This window comes from Myotis daubentonii, chromosome 3 (genome assembly GCF_963259705.1).
Source record: "Myotis daubentonii chromosome 3, mMyoDau2.1, whole genome shotgun sequence".
Classification (NCBI taxonomy): domain Eukaryota; kingdom Metazoa; phylum Chordata; class Mammalia; order Chiroptera; family Vespertilionidae; genus Myotis; species Myotis daubentonii.
In genome coordinates, this window is record NC_081842.1 from 162,843,877 (window position 1) to 162,868,852 (window position 24,976).

The 24,976-nt window shown below is 39.6% G+C and overlaps 1 protein-coding gene across 3 annotated transcripts in view; it reads left to right on the forward strand.

Annotated features, from left to right (window-relative positions):
- The window catches only part of USP33 (ubiquitin specific peptidase 33), a 68,216-nt gene that overhangs the window by 951 nt on the left and 42,289 nt on the right, over positions 1–24,976 (forward strand). For 2 of the 3 annotated variants that reach the window (XM_059689140.1, XM_059689141.1), the window contains exons 2-5: positions 21,053–21,184; positions 21,372–21,425; positions 22,055–22,117; positions 23,143–23,295. In XM_059689140.1, the coding sequence (XP_059545123.1) occupies positions 21,053–21,184; positions 21,372–21,425; positions 22,055–22,117; positions 23,143–23,295 (402 nt within the window). Of the gene's footprint in view, positions 1–21,052; positions 21,185–21,371; positions 21,426–22,054; positions 22,118–23,142; positions 23,296–24,976 lie in introns of those variants that run through there. The other variant, XM_059689142.1, reaches the window with a different exon arrangement.

A 24,976-nucleotide genomic window follows, 5' to 3' on the forward strand; every position in this document is an offset into this window, starting at 1 on the left:
GGTGTTTTACATTCAGCTTAACTATGTTTAGGTTTACATTTTCATAGAATCGGTATTAGGCTGGAAAATTGGGCCTGCAGTGAACATCCAGGCAGGAGCATAGGCGCTAAACCAGCGGTTCTCAACCTGTGGGTCGCGACCCCTTTGTGGGTCGCCTAAGACCATCAGAAAACACATATATAATTACGTGTTGTTTTTGTGATTAATCACTATGCTTTAATTATGTTCAATTTGTAACAATGAAATTGGGGGTCACTGCAACATGAGGAACTGTATTAAAGGGTCTCGGCATTAGGAAGGTTGAGAACCACTGCGTCTAAACCGAGGATGAATTTTACCACAAGGATCTCTAAACTTGCTTAATAGATGTATAGAATTTTTTAGTTTGATCATTTTTCTTCAAGAAATACTGAGTTCTCTACTTTCATTTTTTTAAAAATATTTTTATTGATTTCAGAGATGAAGAGGGAGAAGGAGATGGAAATAATGATGAGAGAGAATCACTGATCGGCTGCCTCCTGCTTGCCCCCCACTAGGGATCCAGCCTGCAACCTGGGCATGTGCCCTTGACCGGAATCGAACCTGGGACCCATGGGCCTGCGGGCTGAAGCTCTATCCACGGAGTCAAATCAGTTAGGGCCTTACTTTCATTTCTCATGGAGACAATTATATCATCTGGAAAGGTCTGACCAAATCAGATAATAGGCTTTTGGCTTTGAACCTATACAAACAAATTTTGTTAGTGAATTCATACTATTAATAGTAATATAAATAAGGGGGGAAAGTAGGACTCTTACTGAAAGCCAGTGGCAATTTTAAGAAAAAGTTGTAGTAACCATGCCAGGAGCTTTATATTCTTTCATTTACTTTGGCAGGGTTTGGGGGGGGGGGGGGGGGAGGACAGTACAAAGAATATTCCAGGAATAAAATATTTGATTTTCTGCAAGAGGAATAGTCTACTTAGGATTGCTTTTTAGTTTTGATCTGGTTTATTGCCAGTTTCCACTTTTTTTTTGCCCTTTTGAGCTCTTTATAAACTACAATAACTAAATAACATAATAGTTCAGTTTAATGGCATTATATTGTAGTAAAAGTATCATTAGAACATTTAAAAAAAATATATTTTTTTATTGATTTCAGAGAGAGGAGGTGAGAGGGAGAGATTGAAATATCAATGATGAGAGAATCATTGATAAGCTGCCTCCTGCACGACCCTGCTGGGGATCAAGCCTGCGACCCCGGGCATGTGCCCTTGATTGGAATCAAACCCGGGACCCTTCAGTCTGCAGGCCGGCTCTCTATCCCCTGAGCCAAACTGGCTAGGGCTCAGTAGAACATTTTGACTAATAATGGTATGGTTTGTGTAAGTTAGTAATAGAAGATGAAAAAAACAAATTATGAAAGACTTCATTATAGGTGTTTGATCAGAAAAGGTATATGATCCATCCACATGAATGCAAAATGAGCTGCAGAGTGTTGAAGAATGTTGATAGAGTGTAGATCACCAGTCATTTAAAAGGGAAAAGTAAAGTGGAGATTTGCACAGTGCTGCCACCCCCACTAAATATATGAAGTCTGGCCCATCCTTTATTGTAAGCCTTTGTTTTGTTAAATTAGTCTCTGTATTTCCAGGGTCTAGCACTTGAAATATGGTAATATGATGAAAATATGGGACTAAATGTGACATAAAATAAGACCATTTTAAAATAGTTTTTAATGATTTATAAAATTCCAAAGTAGGAATTTCTAATATTTTTAATAAAAGCATTATTTAAATGAATACATTTTTCTTCTTTTTTAGAAATTAATCACTAATAGTCTGATAAAAAATTGATAAAAATTCTTAGAGTGGCTCTCATTTGAATATGCTGATTGCATTTGTTTTTTCATGTTTCTACATAATCTGCATAAGTATTTTATTTTTTTTGCCTTTATTTTATTTTATTTTTAATTGTTTTATTGCTTAAAGTATTACAAAGAGTATTACATATGTCTCCTTTTTTCCCGCCCTTAACAATCCCCTGGCCTCCCCTACCCCCCAGTGTCTTATGTCCATTGGTTATGCTTATATGCATGCATACAAGTCCTTTGGTTGATCTCTTACCCCCCCCCCTACCCCTCCCGCCCCTCAACCCTCCCCGGCTTTCCCGCTGTAGTTTGAGAGTCTGTTCGAGGCAGCTCTGCCTCTGTATCTATTTTTGTTCATAAGTTTATAATGGTCTTTATTATCCATGAGTGAGTGAGATCATGTGGTGTTTTTCCTTCATTGACTGGCTTATTTCACTTAGCATAATGCTCTCCAGTTCCATCCATGCTGTTGCAAATGTAAGAGTTCCTTCTTTTTTACAGGAGCATAGTATTCCATCGTGTAGATGTACCACAGTTTTCTAATCCATTCATCTACAGATGGGCACTTAGGCTGTTTCCAGATCTTAGCTATGGTGAATTGTGCTGCTATGAACATAGGGGTGCATATATCCTTTCTGATTGGTGTTTCTGGTTTCTTGGGATATATGCCTAGAAGTGAGATCACAGGGTCAAATGGGAGTTCCATTTTTAGTTTTTTGAGGCGACTCCATACTGTCTTCCATAGTGGCTGCACCAGTCTGCATTCCCACCAGCAGTGCAAGAGTGTTCCTTTTTCTCCACATCCTTTCCAGCACTTATTGTTTGTGGATTTGTTGATGATAGCCATTCTGACAGGTGTGAGATGGTACCTCATTGTTGTTTTGATTTGCATCTCTCGAATGATTAGTGACTTTGAGCAAGTTTTCTTTCTTTTTTTTTTTTTTAATATATTTTATTGATTTTTTACAGAGAGGAAGGGAGAGAGATAGAGAGTTAGAAACATCGATGAGAGAGAAACATCGATCAGCTGCCTCCTGCACATCTCCTACTGGGGATATGCCTGCAACCCAGGTACATGCCCTTGACCGGAATCGAACCTGGGACCTTTCAGTCCGCAGGCCGACGCTGTATCCACTGAGCCAAATCGGTTTCAGCTTGAGCAAGTTTTCATATGTCTCTTGGCTTTCTGAGTGTCCTCTTTTTTTAAAAAAAAAATATTTTATTGATTTTTCACAGAGAGGAAGAGAGAGGGATAGAGAGCCAGAAACATCGATGAGAGAGAAACATCGATCAGCTGCCTCTTGCACACCTCCTACTGGGGATGTGCCCGCAACCAAGGTACATGCCCTTGGCCGGAATCGAACCTGGGACCTTTCAGTCTGCAGGCCGACGCTCTATCCACTGAGCCAAACCGGCCAGGGCTGAATGTCCTCTTTTGAAAGGTGTCTATTTAGGTCCTTTGCCCATTTTTTGATTGGATTGTTTATCTCCCTTTTGTTAAGTTGTATGAGCTCCCTATAAATTTTGGAGATTAGGCCCTTATCAGATACAACATTGGCAAATATGTTTTCCCACGCAGTGGGCTTTCTTGTTTTGTTGTGATGGTTTCTTTTGCTGTGCAGAAGCTTTTTATTTTGATGTAGTCCCATTTGTTTATTTTCTCTTTAGTTTCCAATGCCCTAGGAGCTGTATCAGTGAAGAAATTGCTTCGGCATATGTCTGAGATTTTGTTGCCTTTGGATTCTTCTAGTATTTTTATGATTTCCCGTCGTACATTTAAGTCCTTTATCCATTTTGAGTTTATTTTTGTGTATGGTGTAAGTTGGTGGTCTAGCTTCATTTTCTTGTATGTATCCGTCCAATTTTCCCAACACCATTTATTGAAAAGACTATCTTGACTCCATTGTTTGTTCTTGCCTCCTTTGTCAAATATTAATTGAGCATATTGGTTCGGGCCGATTTCTGGGCTCTCTATTCTATTCCATTGATCTATATGTCTGTCTGTTCTTGTGCCAGTACCAGGCATTTTTGAGAACAGTGGCTTTGTAATACAGCTTGATATCTGGTATTGAGATCCCACCTACTTTGTTCTTTCTCAGGATCACTGCAGCTATTCGGGGTCTTTTTTTGTTCCAGATGAATTTTTGGAGAGTTCGTTCTAGGCCTGTGAAATATGCCATTGGTATTTTAAAGGGAAGTGTGTTGAATTTATAGATTGCTTTGGGCAGTATGGACATTTTAATGATGTTGAGTCTACCAATCCAAGAACATGGTATGTTCTTCCATCTGTTTATGTCTTCCTCTATCTCTTTTTTCAACATCCTGTAGTTTTCTGAGTAGACGTCTTTTACCTCCTTAGTTAAGTTTATTCCTAGGTATCTTAATTTTTTTGGTGCGATGGTAAATGGGATTGTTTTTTTAGTCTCTCTTTCTGTAAGTTCACTATTGGTGTATAGAAATGCCTCAGATTTCTTGGCGTTAATTTTGTATCCTGCTACATTGCCAAATTCATTTATTAAGTCTAATAGTTTTTTGATGGAGTCTTTAGGGTTTTTTATGTATAATATCATGTCATCTGCAAATAAGGACAGTTTTACTTCTTTTCCAATTTGAATGCCTTTTATTTCTTCTTCTTGTCTAATTGCAATGGCTAATACTTCCAGTACTATATCGAATAGGAGTGGTGAGAGTGGGCATCCCTGTGTTGTTCCTGTTCTTAGGGGAAATGGTGTTAGTTTTTGTCCATTGAGTATGATGTTGGCTGTGGGTTTGTCATATATGGCTTTTAATACGTTGAGGTATGGTCCTTCTATTCCCACCTTGCTGAGAGTTTTTATCAAAAATGGGTGTTGGATTTTGTCAAATGCTTTTTCTGCATCAAATGATATGACTATGTGGTTTTTTTTCTTTCAATTTGTTTATGTGATGAATCATGTTTATTGATTTGCGGATATTGTACCATCCTTGCATCCCTGGGATAAATCCTACTTGGTCATGGTGTATGATCTTTCTGATGTACTGCTGGATCCGATTTGCTAGGGTTTTGTTGAGGATTTTGGCATCTGTGTTCATGAGGGATATTGGCCTGTAATTCTCTTTCATTGTGTTGTCTTTACCTGGTTTTGGTATTAGGGTGATGCTGGCTTCATAGAATGAGCTTGGAAGTGTTCCTTCCTCTTGAATTTTTTGTAGTAGCCTGAGGAGGATAGGTTTTAGTTCTTCCTTGAATGTTTGTTGAAACTCCCCTGTGAAGCCGTCTGGTCCTGGTCTTTTGTTTGCTGGAAGCTTTTTGATGACTGCTTCAATTTCTTCCATGGTAATTGGCTTGTTGAGACTTTTAGATTCTTCCTGATTGAGTTTTGGAATGTTGTATTTTTCTAGGAATATGTCCATTTCCTCCAGGTTGTCTAGTTTGTTGGAGTAGAGTTGTCCATAGTATTGTTTGACAATCATTATATTTCTGTGGGGTCTGTTGTTATTTTGCCTCTATCATTTCTGATTTTGTTTATTTGGGTCCTCTCTCTTGCTTCTTGGTGAGCCTGGCTAGAGGTTCATCAATCTTGTTTATCCTTTCAAAGAACCAGCTCTTGGTTTCATTGATTTTCTGTATTGTTTTTTTGGTCTCTATGTCATTTATTTCTGCTCTAATTGTTATTATCTCCTTCCTTCTGCTCACTCTGGGGTTTTCTTGTTGCTGTCTTTCTAATTCTTTGAGTTGTAGAGTTAGATGATTTACTACCATTTTTTCTTGTTTTTTGAGATAGGCCTGTAGAGGTATAAACTTCCCTCTCAGGATTGCTTTCATTGTGTCCCATAGGTTTTGGATTGTTGTGTTTTCATTGTCATTAGTTTCCAGGATGTTTTTAATTTCTTCTTTGATCTCATTGGTAACCCAATCAATATTTAATAACATGCTGTTCAGCTTCTAAGTGTTTGAGTATTTTGGGTTGTTTTTATTGTAGTTTATTTCTAATATTATGCCCTTGGGATCTGAGAAGATGCTTGGTAGGATTTCAATCTTCTTGAATTTGGGGAGGCTTTGTTTGTGACCCAATATGTGGTCTTTTTTTTTTTAATATATATTTTATTGAGTTTTTACAGAGAGGAAGGGAGAGAGAGAGAGAGTTAGAAACATCGATGAGAGAGAAACATTGATCAGCTGCCTCCTGCACATCTCCTACTGGGGATGTGCCCGCAACCCAGGTACATGCCCTTGACCGGAATCGAACCTGGGACCTTTCAGTCGCAGGCCGAAGCTCTATCCACTGAGCCAAACCGGTTTCGGCATTATGTGGTCTAATTTTGAAGATGTTCCGTGAGCCCTTGAGAAGAATGTATATTCCGTGGCTTTGGGGGGAAGTGTTCTGAAGATGCCAATTAAGTCCATCTGATCTAGTGAGTCATTTAGGATTGCTGTTTCTTTGCCGATTGTTTGTCCAGAGGATTTATCCAGTGATGTCAGTGGTGTATTAAAGTCCCCTACTATGATTGTATTGTTGTCGATCTCTCCTTTGATATCTTCCAGGAGATTTTTTATGTATTTGGGTACTCCTGCATTGGGTTCATATATGTTTATCAGGGTTATATCTTCTTGTATTGATCCCTTTAGTATTATGAAGTGGCCTTCCTTATCTCTTGTTATGGCCTTCACTTTGAGGTCTATTTTGTCCGATATAAGTATTGCTACCCCAGCTTTTTTTTTCATTTCCATTTGCCTGAAAGATAATTTTCCATCCCTTCACTTTCAGTCTGTGTGAGTCCCTTCTTCTGAGGTGGGTCTCTTGTAGACAGCAGATGTATGGGTCATGTTTTTTTATCCATTCAGCCACTCGATTTCTTTTGGTTGGAGCATTTAATCCGTTTACGTTTAAAGTTATTATTCAAGGGTACTTGTTTGTAGCCATTTCTTTTTTTGTGTGGCTGTTTTCTTCCTGAGCTTTTTATTTCTTCTTTTTACACCAGTTCCTTTAGCATTTCTTGCATTGCTGGCTTTTTTTGTCTGTGAAGCTTCTTATTTCCCCTTCAATTTTGAATGATAGCCTTGCTGGATAGAGTATTCTTGGATTCAGTCCTTTGCTTTGCATCACTTTGTAAATTTCTGTCCATTCTTTTCTGGCCTGATGTGTTTCTGTTGAGAAATCATTTGATAATCTAATTGGAGATCCCTTGAATGTAACTTTTAATCTCTCTCTTGCAGCCTTTAAGATTCTCTCTTTGTCCTGAACATTTGCCATGGTAATTATGATGTGTCTTGGTGTGGGTCTTTTTGGGTTCACCTTGTTTGGGACTCTCTGTCCTTGTGTGATTTTTTTTCTTCCCCACCTCAGGGAAGTTTTCTGATATTATTTCTTCAAATAGGTTTTCTAACCCTTGTTCATCTTTCTGTTGTTCTGGCACCCCTATTATTCGTATGTTGGTTCGTTTCATGTTGTCCCAAAGCTCCCTTTAGGCTCTCCTCCTGTCTTTTAATTTTTTTCTCCAATTGCTGTTCAGTTTGGGTGTGTTTTGTTTCCCTGTCTTCTAATTCGCTAATTCGGTCCTCCTCTTCTAGTCTACTGTTGAAACTTTCAATGGTGTTTTTTATTGCAGCTATATCACTCTTCATTTCTTTTTGGTTCCTACATAATTTATTGATTGTTTCATCTGTTTCTTCTTGCTTCTTGCATAAGTTGTTGATTTTTTCCTCCATCTGTTTTATGCACTCTAGGACCCTTAAGCTGAATTCTTTTTCTGTCATGTTGCATGCCTCTGTATCACTTAGCTGCTTTTCTGGCAAGCCCTCCTTTCTTTCCTTTGGGGGTTTCTTTGTCTACCCATGTTTGATCGTACTGCCATATCTAGATGTTGAGTCGTTCAGTGGCTGCTCCTTGGGTGGCAGTGGCTCCTCGGACTGCGGTTGCTCCTCGGGCAGTTGTGGTAGCAGCTGCTCCTCAGTTGGTAGCAGCTCTCCTGGTGGGTGCTGTTCACAGGGAATGTTTGTGCCTTGGCCCTTAAGAGGGTGCCTGAACTTTCAGCTGCCACTCCGTGGCAGACAACACCCCACTGCTTTTCACAGCTTGATGTTATGTGGATACCTTCCTCAGTTTGGTGCTCTCTGCTGGGAAGCCCAGCTCTGGGATGAGATGCCAGAAGTCTCAGTGGCACCTTCCCCCGCTCCACCACCGGCTGGGATATCTCTCTGGGACTTCAGTTCCCCTCTGTGGGTCACGTCTCTGCCCCTCCTACCAGTCTCTATGCCGGTTCCACCTTCGGTCCTTGGGTTTCAGGGTTCTCTCCTGTGAGTTTTCCGTTGATTATTCAGGAAGCCTTCTCATATTTCAGAACTCATGTTTAGGAATTAAGAAAATAAAATCAAAACCAAGTAGGACATGTAGATTAAAGATAAAACTATAATTAATGAAATTGGAAACAAAACAAAAATAGTGGAAAGGATAAATCCCAAAGCTGGTTCTTGGCAAAGAACAATGAATTAGATAAACCTCTAAGAGAAGAGTAAAAAAATTGGAGTAAAAATATACAAGTTTAGGAATGAGTAAGTAAACACCTAGATATGAGTGATTAATAGGATTTTTATGCAAATCTTGTTGAGAATATTACATGCAATGCTATGATGCCAAAATTGAAAATCAAGAGGAAAGATGATTTTATAGCAAAATATAAATTAGTGGAATTGACCCAATAAGTGAAAAACTTGAACCAACTTATTCCTACTAAAGGAGCAAAGAGATGATTAAAGATCTGTTCTTTTTTTTTCTTTATTGATTACGGTATTACATATGTGCCCTTAACCCCCCATAACCCACCTCCTCCTCCCTCATGTCCTCACCCTGCTGGTGTCTGTGTATTGGTAATGTTTATGTGCATGCATACGAGTCCTTTGGTTGATCTCTCCTTTCTACCCCCACCCTCTCCTGCCTTCCCTCTGAGATTTGACGGTCTGATCAATGCTTTTCTATCTCTGGATCTGTTTTTGTTCATCAGTTTCTGTTGTTCATTATATTCCACAAATGAGTGAAATCATTTGCTATTTATCTTTCTCCAACTGACTTATTTTGCCTAGCATAATGCTTTCCAGGCCCATCCATGCTGATCTGTTCTTGAAAGAGGCAGCTGAGCAGATGGTTTCACAGCTGTTTCATTTAATTTATAAAGAACAGTAAAGGCCTGGTACACAGATTCGTGCCCCAGTGAGGTCCCTCAGCCTGGCCTGCTGGGATTGGGCCAAAACTGGCTCTCCAACATCTCCTGAGGGGTCCTGGATTGTGAAAGGGCACAGGCCAGGCTGAGGGACCCCACCGGTGCGCGATTGGGGCAGGGGAGGGACCACAGGAGGGCTGCAGGACACATCCGGCCTGCCTCGTCCAGTCCCGATTGGCCAGACCCCACCAGCAAGCTAACCTACTGGTTGGAGCATCTGCCCCTTGGTGGTCAGTGCGCGTCATAGCGATTGGTCAAACGGTCGGACACTTAGCATATTAGGCTTTTATTATATAGGATAATGTAATGTAGAAAAAAAACCCTATTCTGTGGTATAGAATATGCAGAGCTACTCAGTACATTCTGTCAAGCATACATATTTTTATCCCTGATAAAAGGGTTTTTCAAAAAGGTTAATCCCACTTATGTATAGAAATACAAAATTTCTAAATATAGTATTAGGCAATAGAATCTAGATATGAAGCGTTAGACTAATAGTACATTTGACCCAATATTATACCAATGCAAGGATCATTAGTATAAAATTTGTTAATATAATAGATTATATCAACAAATGAAGCAAGGAATAATAGTAAGCCATTAGTAGCTGCTGAGTAGACATTTGGTAAAGTTTGTTAAGATAATTTCTAATTTAAAAAACTAGGTAAATTAAGAATAGAAGGAAATGCTCAGCTGGCATGGCTCAGTGGTTGAGCATCTATCTATGAAACTGGAGGTCACAGTTTGATTCCCAGTAAGGGCACATGCCCAGGTTGTGGGCTCAACCCCCAGTAGGTGATCAGTGATTCTTTCTCATCATTGATCTTTCTCCCTTCCTTTCTGAAATCAATACAAATAGATATATTCCATATACCTATATATGGAATAGAAAAAAATTATAGTAGATGTCATTAATGGCAAAACTACTAAAACAAAGACCCAAACATGGATGCTTTTGGCCACTTTTATGTTGAAAATAGCTTTAGAAGTTCTAGTAAATGCATTAAAACAGTATAATTATTCTTATTAATATTAGAGAATAGGAGATAAAATGATCATGTTTTTCATATATTCAGAGAATAGCCAAGGGAACTGTGAGAAGGAATAGTGAAGATTTTATGGTTATAAAAATATTCTATATAAACTTTATAATCAGATTACTATGGTATTGTCATAGATTAGTAGAGCAAAATGGAGCATACAGAAATATATTATGTTCAAACTTAATAAAGGGTAAAGATAGTATTACCGTTCAGTGGGAAATGAGTAGATTATGTAATAAGTGGTGCTGATACAATTGTCAGCCCATCTGGAAGAAAATTGGGTTTCTGTCGTAAGACAAACTCCAGATGGATTAAAGCCCTATAAAAAAGTATTTAAGTTTATTCTACAGCTTCAGCTAAATAAAAGATTAGAAATTCAGAGCCATTATAAAATAAGAGATGTGTTTGATTTTATAAAAATGAAACTTTTAATGATAAAGGACACTGTAAGAAAGTTAATAGCAGTATTGGCACTAAAACAGACACATAGACTAATGGAATAGCATAGAGAGCCCAGAAATAACCCCTGCATAAGGTGGGGCTAAAGTAGGTTTACAGTTGTTAAGTACATGTAGCAGAGTTTATTTTTGTTATTATTTACTAATTATTATATTATTTTCCATACAAACAACTATAAACCTACTTTTGCCCCACCCTGTATATAGTCAAATGTTTTTTGATAGGAGTGCCAAGACCATTTAAAGGGAAGGGGCAGTCTTTTCAACAAAGGGTATTGGGCAAACTGTATAGCCAAAAATATAAAGTTGGACCCTTACCTTACACCAAATAAAAAAATTGACTCAGTGAGTCAAAGGCCTAACTGTAAGAACTAAAACTCTTAGAAGAAAATATATGGTGAAAAGTTTGTGACATTGATTATTTGATAGTGATTTCTTGGATATAACACCAAAAGCACAGAAAACTAAATAAATTGGACTATATCAAATTAAAAACAATTCTTTATGAAAGAACACAATCAATGGAATGAAAAGCAACCTATGGAATGGGAGAAAATATTTGCAAATCATGTATGATAAAGAATTCCTCTTTTTATACCAGTCCCTTTAGCATTCCCTGCATTGCTGGCTTGGTGGTGATAAACTCCCTTAGCCTTTTTTTGTCTGTGAAGCTTCTTATTTCCCCTTCAAGTTTGAATGATAGCCTTGCTGGATAGAGTATTCTTGGTTTCAGTCCTTTGCTTTGCATCACTTTGTAAATTTCTGTCCATTCTTTTCTGGCTTGATGTGTTTCTGTTGAGAAATCATTTGATAATCTAATGGGAGATCCCTTGTATGTAACTTTCCGTCTCTCTCTTGCAGCCTGTAAGATTTTCTCTTTGTCCTGAACATTTGCCATGGTAATTATGATGTGTCTTGGTGTGGGTCTTTTTGGGTTCACCTTGTATGGGACTCTCTGGGCTTGTGTGACTTTTTTCTTCCCCACCTCAGGGAAGTTTTCTGATATTATTTCTTCGAATAGGTTTTCTAATCCTTGTTCATCTTTCTGTTGTTCTGGTACCCCTATTATTCGTATGTTGTTTCGTTTCATGTTGTCCCAAAGCTCCCTTAGGCTCTCCTCCTGTCTTTTAATTTTTCTCTCCAATTGCAGTACATTTTGGGTGTGTTTTGCTTCCTTGTCTTTCAATTCACTAATTCGGTCCTCCGCTTCTCCTAGCCTACTGTTGATACTTTCAATGGTGTTTTTTATTGCAGCTATATGACTCTTCATTTCTTCTTGGGTCTTACTTAAGTTGTTGATTTTTTCATCTGTTTCTTCTTGCTTCTTGCAGAGGTTGTCGATTTTTCCCTCCATCTGGTTTATGCACTCTAGGACCCTTATTCTGAATTCTTTTTCTGTCATGTTGCATGCCTCTGTATTACTTAGCTGCTTTTCTGGAGAGTCCTCCTTCTCTTTCCTTTGGGGGTTTCTTTGTCTACCCATGTTTGATCTCAGTGACATATCTAGACGTTGAGTCGTTCAGTGGCTGCTCCCTGGGTGGCAGTGACTCCTTGGTCTGTGGTTGCTCTTCGGGCGGTTGCGGTAGCAGCTGCTCTTCAGTTGGCAGCAGCTCCTCTGGTGGGTGCTGTTCACAGCTGTGGTGGCTCTTCTGGCTGGTGGGGGGCGGTTTCACGTACAGCTGCTGTTCCTTAGCCGAGGATGTGGTGCTCAGTAGGCTGCTATTGCTCGGATCTGCTGCATTGATTTAAGGGCTCAAAATAACAACACAACAAGGCACCACGTACCAGGCACTAAACACAAATATATTCACAATATTAATAACCCCAAATAAAGGTGACCACCCGAATAAAGAGAATTAGGGGATAAGGAAGAAGGAAGAGATAAAGATAAAAGAGAAAAAAGAAAAGAAAAGTAGGGATCAAAAAGGGAGTGCAAAAATGAAATTGGGAAAAAGAAGGGGGAAAAATAAAAGCGAGAAAAGAAAAGAAAAAAAAAGCGAAAAAAGAGAATGAAGTGGAAGAGGGGAAGAGACTTTTTATATGAGGAGAATACTCCTATAGAACCGCCACGAATCCCAGCAAATTCCAGCAACAGGTCCCTGTAGATGGATGCAAACTAGAAATAACCAATAATATAACGATGAAAATAGAATGGAGAACACTAATCCCAAAATAGAATAAAGAGAAAATAAAATGGCACTTTAAAAGATGGTAAAATGGTAGCAGTAATAATGCTGGTTAAAAATAAGAAGGTAGTAATTAAAAGGGTAAAATCAGGAAAAAGAAGAAAGAAAAAAAAAAGGAGAAAAAAAAATAAAAAAAATAAAAAAAAATGGTTTCTTAGTTAAAAGGTGAAAAAAGAAAAAAAAAAATTGCAGTAGTGAAGGTCCTTCGGTTCTTCTATTCTTCAGTCTGGCTCGCCTTTAGTCCTGCCAGGTATTCAGGAGAGTGTTGAGTTTCCCTGTGATACACTGTTCCTCTGTGTTGTAAACCACAGTCCTTATTTCAAAGCAGGCCTTATTTGTTTCTCAGACTGCCTTATTTTGTGTTTAGCAAAGAGTCAGTTTGTGGCTCAGCCTCTGGGTGGCAGTGTTCTGGGGTTGGCCTCTGAGGCTATACGGCATTGAAAATCCTTCTATAGGCCAGACCCTGTTAACTCCCAGGGACTGATCAGATTATTTTAATCCTTGATCTTGTTCAGGGTGGAATCTGGGTGACTATGCTCCTTGCCTGGGGGCTGGGGGGAGGAGTCTCACTCTCTGGAGAGAATGGCTGCCCCAGTCCTGGGCTCAGGGGTGTCTCAGCACTCAATTCGCTGCCACCTCTCCTGGCCCCCCCTCTCTCCTCAGTCTCTCCCCAGATTCCACTCCTCCGCACCCTCTCCCTCTCTTCAGCACAGGTGAGTGTCTGTATCTGAAATGTCCCATGAACAGGATTCGGTGAGAACAAACAAACAAACGCCGGCCGCGGAAACGGGGAAGGCTTAGGTTCTGTAAGCTCTTCTCTTACTGGCACTGCATGGTCAGGTCAGCTCTTCAGGCTGCCCCCTTTAGGCTCAGTCCTCCGTGGTCACAGAACCCAGTTCTCAAATCCCCAGGCAGCACCAGGAATCCCGCCGATCTCCTTTCCCCCCGTCAGGGGCTGTTCCTGTCCCAGGGGACGCGGCTGTCTGCCATGCGGTCTCCCTCCGACCCTCTGGGCTCAGAGGTCTGGCAAACTTTCCTGCCCAAATCCCTGTGTTTTTTTTTTTTACCTTTCCAGGGGAGTTCTGCCCTTCCCGGCTGCAAACCGTCTCACCAGCTGAGCAATTTCGTCAATTCGGGGTGGGTGTTACTAGTTTCAGCTGCTCACTCCATTTGCTCCAGGACACAACCTGGGATGCGTCTGCCTATATCGCCGCCATCTTCTTTCCCCCATGATAAGGAATTAAATATACAGAATATATGAAGGACTTCTACAACTCAACAATAAAAATGCAAACAGTCCCATTAAAAGACAGCAAGGACTTGGATATTCATTTCTTAAAAGAAGGTATTTAAATAAATGGCTAACAAAAACACATGAAAAGATGTTCAGTATTATTGATCATTAGGAAAAAGAAAATTGAAACCACAGTGATACCACCTTATACCCATTAGGATGACTCTTATCAGGAAACGAAAAAAATAAAACAAAAATAAGTGTTGGTGAAGATGCTAAGTAATTGGAACCCTTGTATACTGAAGTGGGAATGTGAAATGGTGCAGCTGTATGGCTGGCAGTATGTATGTACATGTATAGTATGGCGATTCCTCAAAAAATTAAAAATGGAATTACCGCCCTACTGGTGTGGCTGTGTCGACCTATGAACCAGGAGGTCATGGTTCAATTCTCCATTAGATCACATGCCCGGGTTGTGGGCTCAATCCCCAGTGGTGGGCATCCAGGAGGCAACCAATTGATTCTCTCTCATCATTGATGTTTTTCTCTCTCCCTCTCCTTACCTCTCTGAAATCAATAAAAATATATTTTAAAAAAAATGAAATTACCATTCGCGGGCTGATGCTCCAACCACTGAGACAAACCATCCAGTACTACAGGAATGTTTTTAATGGAAGATATGAAAACAAAATGAAGGTTCATTGTGAAAAAGTTGACATAGATGGATGTCAAAGTAGTATTGACCAAAAGGCCATATATGTCTCTGTACATTTATTTGTATATGATTTTACAAGAATGGAAAAATATTGAAGCAACATACAGATTTTATAGTGCAGATATGTTGGTATTAAATTGTCGGTTTTATATGTCTAAAGAAGTCTTTATTTTGTCTTTGTTTTTGAAAGATGTTTCCTAGATATGGAAATTAAATAAGTTGACAGTGTATTTTCAGTTCTGTTGCTCCATTGTCTTCTGGTTTGCATTGTTTCTAATATACATTATGGGTCTGTCTTGGCTGCTTTGAAGATGTAGTTTTTATAACTGGTTTTAAGCAACTTGTTTTTGATGTGCCATGGTACAATATATTCATGTCTTATGCTTTAAGTTTGTTGTGTTGCATCAATCTGTACATTTTTAGTTTTCATCAAATTTGGACTTTTCCATCCAGCTAATGATCTTATTCTCTCAGTCTTTCTGTTTCAATTTGAATAGTTTCTTTTGCTATGTCAAGTTCATTATTCTTTGCATTGTCTAATCTGCTGTTAATCTCATCCACATGATTTTCACCTCAGACACTGTTTCTTTTTAAACATCTAGAAACTTGATTTGGGCTTTTTAAAAAAAGTCTTCCATGTCTTTCCTTAGCATGTGCTTCCTTTATTCTCTCATCTGTTATTTCTGGGTTTCTTTTTCCACTCCTCACTGTGGGTCAGTTTTTCCTTCTTTGTATGTCTTACAATGTTTGATTGGATGTCAGACATTGTCATTTTTACCTATTCAGGTGCTAGGTTTTTTCATTCCCTTAAATATCTTTCAGCATTGTTTTGGAAACAGTTATGTTTCTTAGAAACAGTTTGATACTATAATACTTGCTTTGAGCCTTTTTACGGCAGAGCTTTCTAAGTGCTCTGTTTTATTTACTGTATGTTATGACGTCTTTCAACTCTGGCTAATGGGAACAAAAACTTGTGTTGGCTTTGAGAATTGTTCTACCTATTCCTTTCCAGTAGTTCTTTCTCCTGCTTAGAGTAGTTTAATCACATGCACATGCTCATCAGTACTCAGATGAAGACAATGGTATCTCTCTATAAATCTTGTGAGTTCACTCACTCTCTGTTTAGTTCTTTCCTCTCTGTTACTTGGCTGTGATTTTTAGCAACCTTGACCTCACTGAATTTTCAACTTCTCTACCTGTACTGTGGCCTAGAAATTTTCTCCAACCAGTAAGCTGGGACAGTCACCTTGTTTTTATCATCTAAGAGATCAGTGTCCTACACTGCCTATTATAGTGCAATACCTGAAAACCATTGTTTTATGTATCTTGTCTGGCTTTTTAGTTATTTAATGTGAGAAAGTAAATCTGCTCCTTGTTACTCCATCATGGCTGACAGTGGAGTTAATTATCTAAGAGGTAAGAGCTACCTAACCACAAAAGGAAGTGAGAAGTGGGTGGGAAAGGTTGCCAAACCCTCCCCCCAAACATTAAGAAATGAAAAATATTAGCAGTTATTTCAAATTTAACTTCATGCTCTAAATGTTTGGGTCATGGCTGATTTAATACTAGAGGCCCGTTGCAGGAAGATTCCTGTAAGAATAGGGCTTCCTCCGGCCTATTCCTGCAAGAATAGGGCTTCCTGAGGCCCGGGCTTCGCTCCCTTCTCCAACGCCTTGCTCCCTCCCATCTCCGCCGCCTGGCTTCCTCCTGTTTCCGCTGCTGTCCCACCCGGCTGCCCTGGGTTGCACATGGGAGGGCCAGATGGCGGCCGGGTGGGCGGCGGATCGCTGCTGTCCCACTCGGCCACCCCTGGTCGCACACGGGAGGCTGCCCCGGGTCGCACATAGGAGACCGGAATGGCGGCCTGTCCGGCGGCAGATAGCTGCTGTCCCTCCCAGCCACCCCGGGTCGCACACGGGAGGCACGGATGGTGGTGGGGCAGATGGCGGATGACGCTGTCCCACCCTGCCTGCAGTATGCAAATTAATGGCCATCTTTGTTGGCTTACTTTGCATACTCTTCTGATTGGCTGATGGGCGTAGTGATGGTATGGTCAATTAGCATCTTTATCTTTTATTAGTGTAGATTATATGATGATTAGTGGCCTGGTGCACGGATTTGTGCACATTGAAAGGAAATTAATTAGAAGAAAGACTCTTGCGGTATTTACATTACTGCAAAAAATTACATGTCAAAATAGTACATATAATATCTATGTATCTATCTAATCTAATAATAGACAAACATGGTAATTGACCATACCTCCGCTACCCTTCCCATTGGCTAATCAGTAGGATATGCAAATTAACCCAACCAAGATGGCGGCTGGCAGCCACGCAGCTGAAGCAAGCAGGAGGCTTGCTTGCTCCAGTGATGGAGGAAGCCAAGCTTCCTCCCTGCTGCTGCCCAGCTCTGAGCTCCACTCTAAGCAACAAAGTTGCAATTATAGAAGCTAAACAAACCCCAGATGCCTACTTTCAGCAGGCTGTGGCCTGGGAGCTGGAGTAGCAACAAAGTTTCAATTATAGAAGGTAAATAAATCCCAGAATAAAAAAAAAGAATAAAAGGAGAGGCTTGGAGCTTCAGTCGCCAGCTTGGCCAGCTTGAAAACAGCCATCAGCCCCTCATCCAGACTGGCCAGGCACTCCAGTGGGGACCCCCACCCTAAAGGGGGGGCGGGCAGCCTGAAAACAGCCATCAGCCCCTCATCCAGACTGACCAGGCCCCCCAGTGGGGACCCCACCCTGAAGGGGGTGTGACCAGCTACAAACAGCTATCAGCCCTTCACCCAAGCTGACCAGGCACCCAGTCCCACGGGCAGCAGGCCTAAGCCAGCAGGTGGTCATCCCCCAAGGGGTCCCAGACTGCAAGAGGGCACTGGCCGGGCTGAGGGACCCCCCTCCCCCCGAGTGCACAAATTTTTGTGCACCGGGCCTCTAGTATCTATATATATAAAAGCCCAGAGACCAAACGGCAATATGACCAGAACTACCAGTTGACCAGTCGCTATGACACACACTGACCACCAGGGGGCAGATGGTCAATGCAGGAGCTGCCCCCTGGTGGTCAGTGCACTACCACAACAGACTGATTCCTGCAGGCCATGCCCCTCACCAGTGCACGAATCCGTGCACCGGGCCTCTAGCCTATATATATATAAAAAAGCCCAGCAACCAAACGGCAATATGACCAGAACTACCGGTCGACCAGTCGCTATGACACACACTGACCACCAGGGGGCAGATGCTCAATGCAGGAGCTGCCCCCTGGTGGTCAGTGCACTCCCACAACGGGCTGATTCCCGCAGGCCATGCCTCTTACCAGTGCACGAATCCATGCACCGGGCCTCTAGTATATATATATATAAAGAGGAAGTATGCAAATTAGTCCGGCATGCCGTAATGGGTCACAACTGGACAGTGGGAAGTTGCACACGCAGGTGAGGCCTGGAGTGGAGACAGAGACAGGGGCCAGTGACCCGCCGTGCTCCGGCTTGGGCCGGTCCCCCAGAGCCGGAGCGAATATGGACAAGGACATGGGGGCTGGCCCGCAGTCTCTGCGTCCAAGCTCAGGCCCGGAGAGGAGACGGTGGGCCCACCTCCCACGGAATCAGCACACGGTGCCCTCCCGGCTCCCGTGGGTGCTGGCATTTGCTTCTGCCTCCCGCGGAAGCCGCATGGCTCCCATGGAAGCAGTGTGGCTCCCAGTGGTGCACTGTGGTTCCTGACGGCTCCCGCGGAAGCGGCAAGCGACCTACTGCGTGTGATATCACGTGATGGGCTACTAGTAGTATTATAAAATTAAAACAGTGCGATTGGCACGAGCAAGAGCTTTATATGTATCGCGCATGCACGAGTCAATGTTTATTTTTAAATTGCCAGTGCACATCATATGTACCTGCTGGTCGGTAAGTCAGACAGTCGAATACATCACGATGTGGTTCATGTTGAATGTCAACAAAAACAACTAAATTCAGGATCAACAATGACAGATCGAAGCACACATGCGATTGGCAGCAGCAAGAGCTTTACATGTATCGCACAAGCGCAAATCAACGTTTATTTTTAAATTGCCAGTGCGCATCATTTTACCAATTGGTCAGATCAGCGGTTCTCAACCTGTAGGTCGCGACCCCTCTGGTGGTCGAATGACCCTTTGACAGGGGTCACCTAAGACCATCCTGCATATCAGATATTTATATTATGATCCATAACAGTAGCAACATTACAGTTATGAAGTAGCAACGAAAATAATTTTATGGTTGGGTCACAACATGAGGAACTGTATTTAAAGGGCCAGAAGGTTGAGAACCACTGGGTCAGATGGTCGGTCAATCATTTAGCCGTGTGTGTGTGTGTGTGTGTGTGTGTGTGTGTGTGTGTGTGTGTAATGTTTAGAAATAATGATTTAATGATTTATTTTCTATTAACCCCAGAGTGATGATTCCTATTGTATTTTGTAGGTAACAGTATAATATTGGACTCATTATTTGATTTGATTTGATCAAACGTTTTTGTTTAATGTTTTTACTAATGTATTAATATTTATAACCTTTATTCTTTCCTGGTAAGTTAATTTTCCCCTGGTATCCTCAAACCCCAAAGATGAACTAATGACCTGAAAAGCCCTATTATTAAGAATTTATAGCCCAAAGAAGATGGAGAAATACTGAGTTAGATTTGAGACTTATTTGGAAATCACTCTGTATATCCACTTAACTCAATAATTTATAAAATTTGTAGTGGAGATAGATAAAATTTAGTGACCTTCCAGTATTCTGATCATTCTTTTCTCATAAGTTATTATGAAGTCTTGGGGAAATTAAGTGGATTGGTATTGCAGAACACTTTGCCTTCTGTTTATTTTAATGAAATTGAGGAAACTTTTGAAAAATACTGGGAAAATTATAATTATTTGGGGAAACTACCTCAGTCTTAAACTAGTGGTCTCATGGGGAGAGAAGTATCAGACCTTATTGGTCATATTAAAGAAGCACTGTATAAAGAGGTGATGCAGAGAGCCCAATAAAATTTTATGAATATACTAGAGGCCCAGCGCACGAAATCGTGCCTGGCTAGGGTCCCTAGGCCTAGCCTGAGATCAGGGCCATCTTCTACCCGCTTGCCCGTCCCTAGTCCCGCCCTGCCGCCACCACCCACCCTGGTTCTCCGTTGGCCAGGCGATCAATCTGGGCCTGCAGGCTGGGGGAGGGACCAGGAGGTCAGCATTCCGCCAGCTCACCAGTCCCCAGTCCCGCCCCACCACCACCCACCCCAGTTCCCTGTGGTTCCCCATTGGCCATCCAGTGATCAGAGCCTGTGGGCTGGAGGGAGGGACCAAGAGGTGGTCAATGCACCTTATAGCAACTGGTCGATCTGTCATTACGGTCATTATGCCGTTACGGTCACTTGCCTTTTATTATTTAGGATGTATGTGCAGTACTGTGTATACACACACATGCCCACATACACTCACACATGACATATACTACCTCATTAAATCTTTACAGTAACCCCATAAGTTAGGTATGCCATCCTGCTCTTACTGTTATCCTCAGGTTTGACTTCAGAGTCCTTGCTTTTACCCATAAGATATACAGGTGAATTCAAGGCCTAGTTTCACCAAGTGTTAACAGGGTGAACTCAGTCAGGTTTGCCTCTGTAGCCTTAGATGCAAATGAAGATAATGGTACCTACCTCACTCACAGTTGTTGAAAGGGTCATATTATAATGTGGTTCTCAACTTGGGGCGATTTTGCCTCCTACAGGACATAATTTTACACTGTGTAGTGATATTGGTTATCAAAATTTAGAGTGGTGGTGAGAGTGTTCTGGCAGAAATCTTGCTAAAACATCAGGACAGTACCCACAACAAATAATTATTTGGCCCAAAGTGTCAATGGTGCTAAGGTTGAAAAACTTTGGTATAAAGTGACTATCTTCGTAGATTGCTAGGATATCAGACAATTTCATTTACTAATATATTTTCAGAAGGGGCTACTGCTAGTTTGAAAATAAAGGAATCTATTTGAATTTTCTTTCTTTTCAGTTTCTATTTCAGTATAAGTGTTCATTTTTTTTAAAGGATAAAAATATTAAATTGAATAACTTGAAAATTTCCCTTTCATTTATTTGTAAAAAGTAAAATGAGAGGGAGAAAGGGGAAAAAGCTGTAAAAGTAACGGAGAAACAAACAACATGAATTCATGAATATCAATTTTAATAAAATATTTAGTAGAGACATTTTCAGTGTTTAACTTTATGAAAGTAATCTAGGTGTATTTGAAAATATACTCTTGTGTGTTTCTTATTTTATCTTTTATTTTAATATCTTCGCATTTTAAAATGAACTTTTGGTTATTTTTTCCATAGGTATTACCTCATTTGGAAAGCCCCGGGAAACAGGAGAAAATTTATAACAAAATGCCAGGTTTTCGAAATCATTGTTCACATTTGGACTCAGTTGGTGAAATAACGAAAGAAGAGTTAATACAAAAATCTCATGTAAGAAAATTATTTTTTTTCCTTCCTTAAAAAATCATACTCACTTTCTCCTTAATGTGTTTTTTGTAAATTACTATAATACTCTCGTGTTTAGGAGTCCAGATTTTTTACATAAGATATTATTAGTGAATTGTATGTGTTTGTCTATGTTAATGATAATGTTGTCCATGTGATTTTTGTTTCATAGAGTACTTGTCAGGATTGTAAAGTCAGAGGACCAAATCTTTGGGCGTGCCTGGAGGTATATATATGTTTCTTCTCAAATGTTTGATATTATAAAATTTTATATCTGGATAAGGATAACTAGAAGGTATTTTTGACACTTAAAATATTTCATAAATGAACATATTTTTTTAATCCAGCCCCCCCCCATCTGAGGGTATGTTTTTATTGATTTTAGGGGGAGGGGAAAAGAAATGAATAAATGAATGAATTATACATACATACTTTGATCAGTTGCCTCCCATATGACTGGGGATGGAACCTGCAACTCTTTGGTGCACGGGACAATGCTCCAACCAACTGAGCCCCTGGCCAGGGCAAATGAAATTATTGATGACAAAAATTAAACTTCAAACTTTGGGTTTTAATTTACAGCTTTTTCACGGAGTTTTAGTAAATTACTAAAATATTTTATGCTTGTTTTTTTATTAGGGGTGACAACTTTTAGCTTAGAAATATTCTGGTTTTATTCTTTTGTGCCTATTATCTTTTAGTTAAAATAACTATGGAAAGTCAGTTGATCATTAAGTTAAAAAACATGATAAAAAATGATCAAAATTTAATTGTAAATGTAATTGCAATGCTGTTATTGTAATGTGACACTTGTTCTAAAATACTTTATTTTCCTTTTTGTATAATTATTTATAGAATAGATGTTCATATGTTGGCTGTGGTGAATCACAAGTAGATCACAGCACCATACATTCTCAGGTATGTATATAGAAAATTTTAATGCAAGGCATTTTTAAAGAAAGCCTGAAGGAGAGGGAAAGCAAATATAACATTATTAATTGAAGTTATAATTTGAAAATTTGCTCCCATTCTAAACTGTAAGTTTCTCGAGAATGAACTGTCTTTTTTCACATTGATATCTCTACTGCATCAGCTGTTCTTAACTAGGGTTCCTCAACTCAGTCAATTAAGCTCGAATACCCCGAGACCCTCAGGCATCATTGTACTTAATTAATTTACTTCTGTGCATCTAGAGCAGCGGTTCTCAACCTGTGGGTCGCGACCCCTTTGGGGGTCGAACGACCCTTTCACCGGGGTCACCTAAGACCATCGGAAAACACATATATAGTTACATATTGTTTTTGTGATTAGTCACTATGCTTTAATTATGTTCAATTTGTAACAATGAAATTGGGGGTCACCACAACATGAGGAACTGTATTAGAGTTGCAGCATTCGGATGGTTGAGAACCACTGATCTAGGGTGTTAGTGTTGTGTACCAATCTTGGTAGAAATGAGAAAATAGTTGCTCAAATCATTTTCTATAGGGCATAATTCTCTTACAGAAACCCAGTTGAGAAAGGCTAAGTTCATATATTCACTATTACTTGAGCTGTTTTGTGCTTTAACTAATGTCATGTTTATTCTTTTGCCATTCTGATCTCCTAGAATAGATACTGTGTTATTGTCAATTATTTTCTTGTATTATGCTTACATGCTAACTGCAAAGCAGAGTCTTATACTGTTGTGTTTTATTTTTATAATAAATGGTGCTGAAAAATGACAATAGAATAACTCCTAAAGTAGACTTAGATATTATTACTATTCAGAATACTTCAGCAGTTTATCGAAAGAATGATTTTTGGTGTTCGCCTTTAACTCTTCTCTTTGGAGTATGTTGTTACTGATCAAAGGCCAGCAGTTTATCTTCTATGCTTTTTTGAAATGTTTTCAACTATACCTAATTCTGGTTCTTCTTCTTTGTCCCCATGAAATTATACAGGAAACAAAGCATTATTTAACTGTGAACCTTACCACTCTTCGAGTATGGTGTTATGCTTGCAGCAAAGAAGTATTTTTGGATAGGAAATTAGGAACTCAGCCTTCATTGTCTCACATAAGACCGGTTCACCAAACACAAGAAAACAATGTCCAGGTAATAATCTAAATCCATTTAATTACAATATCAAATATTTTCAGATAATAATTTCAGAATTTGTCATGTAGTTGAAATTTAAAAGAACCCCAACAAACCTGTACTGTGAAAAATATCTGCAATGTGACTCTTTTTCTCAGTTCAAATACTGAGGCTGGCCTTTGTTCTTTTGTAGAATGCCTGGTTAGGGTGAGACTGAAGCCTATCTCTCTGAAGATGGAAAGCAACTGATGTGTTTTAAAAACTTAAAATAACCAAAAATCTGGTTTAAATAGTTATCTTTTTCTAGCAAGTCTGATTCTTGGAGAGGTGGTAGGCCTTCTTTGATAGGGAATAACAAATACTAATTCAGTTCCCTTTTCCTCGTTTACTTCCCCTTTTCATCCCCATTTGTATTACTCTCAACATTTACAATTAATTGAAAACCAGATAGAATATATTAAAGCTTAGCATCAATCTTTGGTTATTAAATATGTATAGGCTTGCAAAGATTGACCACTTAATTTTGAGAATTTTCCAGTCATAAAAATACAGGAAAAGGGAAATGGAAAATTAAAATAGTTGGCTTCTAACTTACTCTAGTCATCATTTGCTCTGTATGGTTTAATTAACACATTAGTGAGTTTTTTCCACACATGTGTTATTGTCCTTGATACCAACTCTCTTAGATTTCTGTACTTGTCCTTGATACCAACTCTCTTAGATTTTTTTTGTTGTATCTTTGTATCACATTCTGATAGTAGACATGTGTGATAGTAAATTTGCTTGCCTCACACTTATAAATTAAGATGATTAGGTTTTGGACAAGGTATACTTGTTGCATTTCTAGATTCATAGTTTTGAATGGCTCTCATTAATAAGTCACCACTATTACTATTTCTCCCATTGATACCTATTTATCACTCAGAAATGTGGTTTTGCCTTCTCTGGAGTGTTCTGGTAGTTTGAGAATAAGTTTTCTTGAACAATCTTAGGTTTTTAACAAAAATTTGATAACTAAAAGTTAAATCACGTAAGGAACTGCTAACAGTTTTTACAAGGGCAGTACTCAAAAGATGCCTAAAAGAATAAGTGCAGATAGTTCACAGAGAAGTACAAATAAACACATTGAGAAAATGATCATCACTGACTAAAGAAAAGTAAGTTAAAACAGCTATCAGTTGCCATTTCTGCTAGAAGAGATTACATACTCTTAGTGAATGTTGAATCTGGTTGAATAAATGTACTGATACTTTTCTGGTGACTTATAAATAATTCTCTGATGAGTTATATGTAGAGTACATTAAAGACATTAATTTCATGCAACTTCCTGATGATTCATTATTGAAAAATTACTAGAGGGGGAAAAAAGTTATTTGTACAAATTTTTTAGAGGTATAAAATTTAAAGGCTGTGTGAATAGAGCATTAGTTATAAAATAACAGTATTGGAAACCATTGAAATATCATTAAGATTTTTCAAATAGAAATTTTTTTTTTAATATATTTTATTGATTTTCCACAGAGAGGAAGGGAGAGAGACAGAGAGCCCGAAACATCGATGAGAGAGAAACATCGATCAGCCGCCTCCTGCACATCTCCCACCAGGGATGTGCCCGCAACCCAGGCACAGGCCCTTGACCGGAATCGAACCTAGGACCCTCCAGTCCGCAGGCCGACGCTCCATCCACTGAGCCAAACTG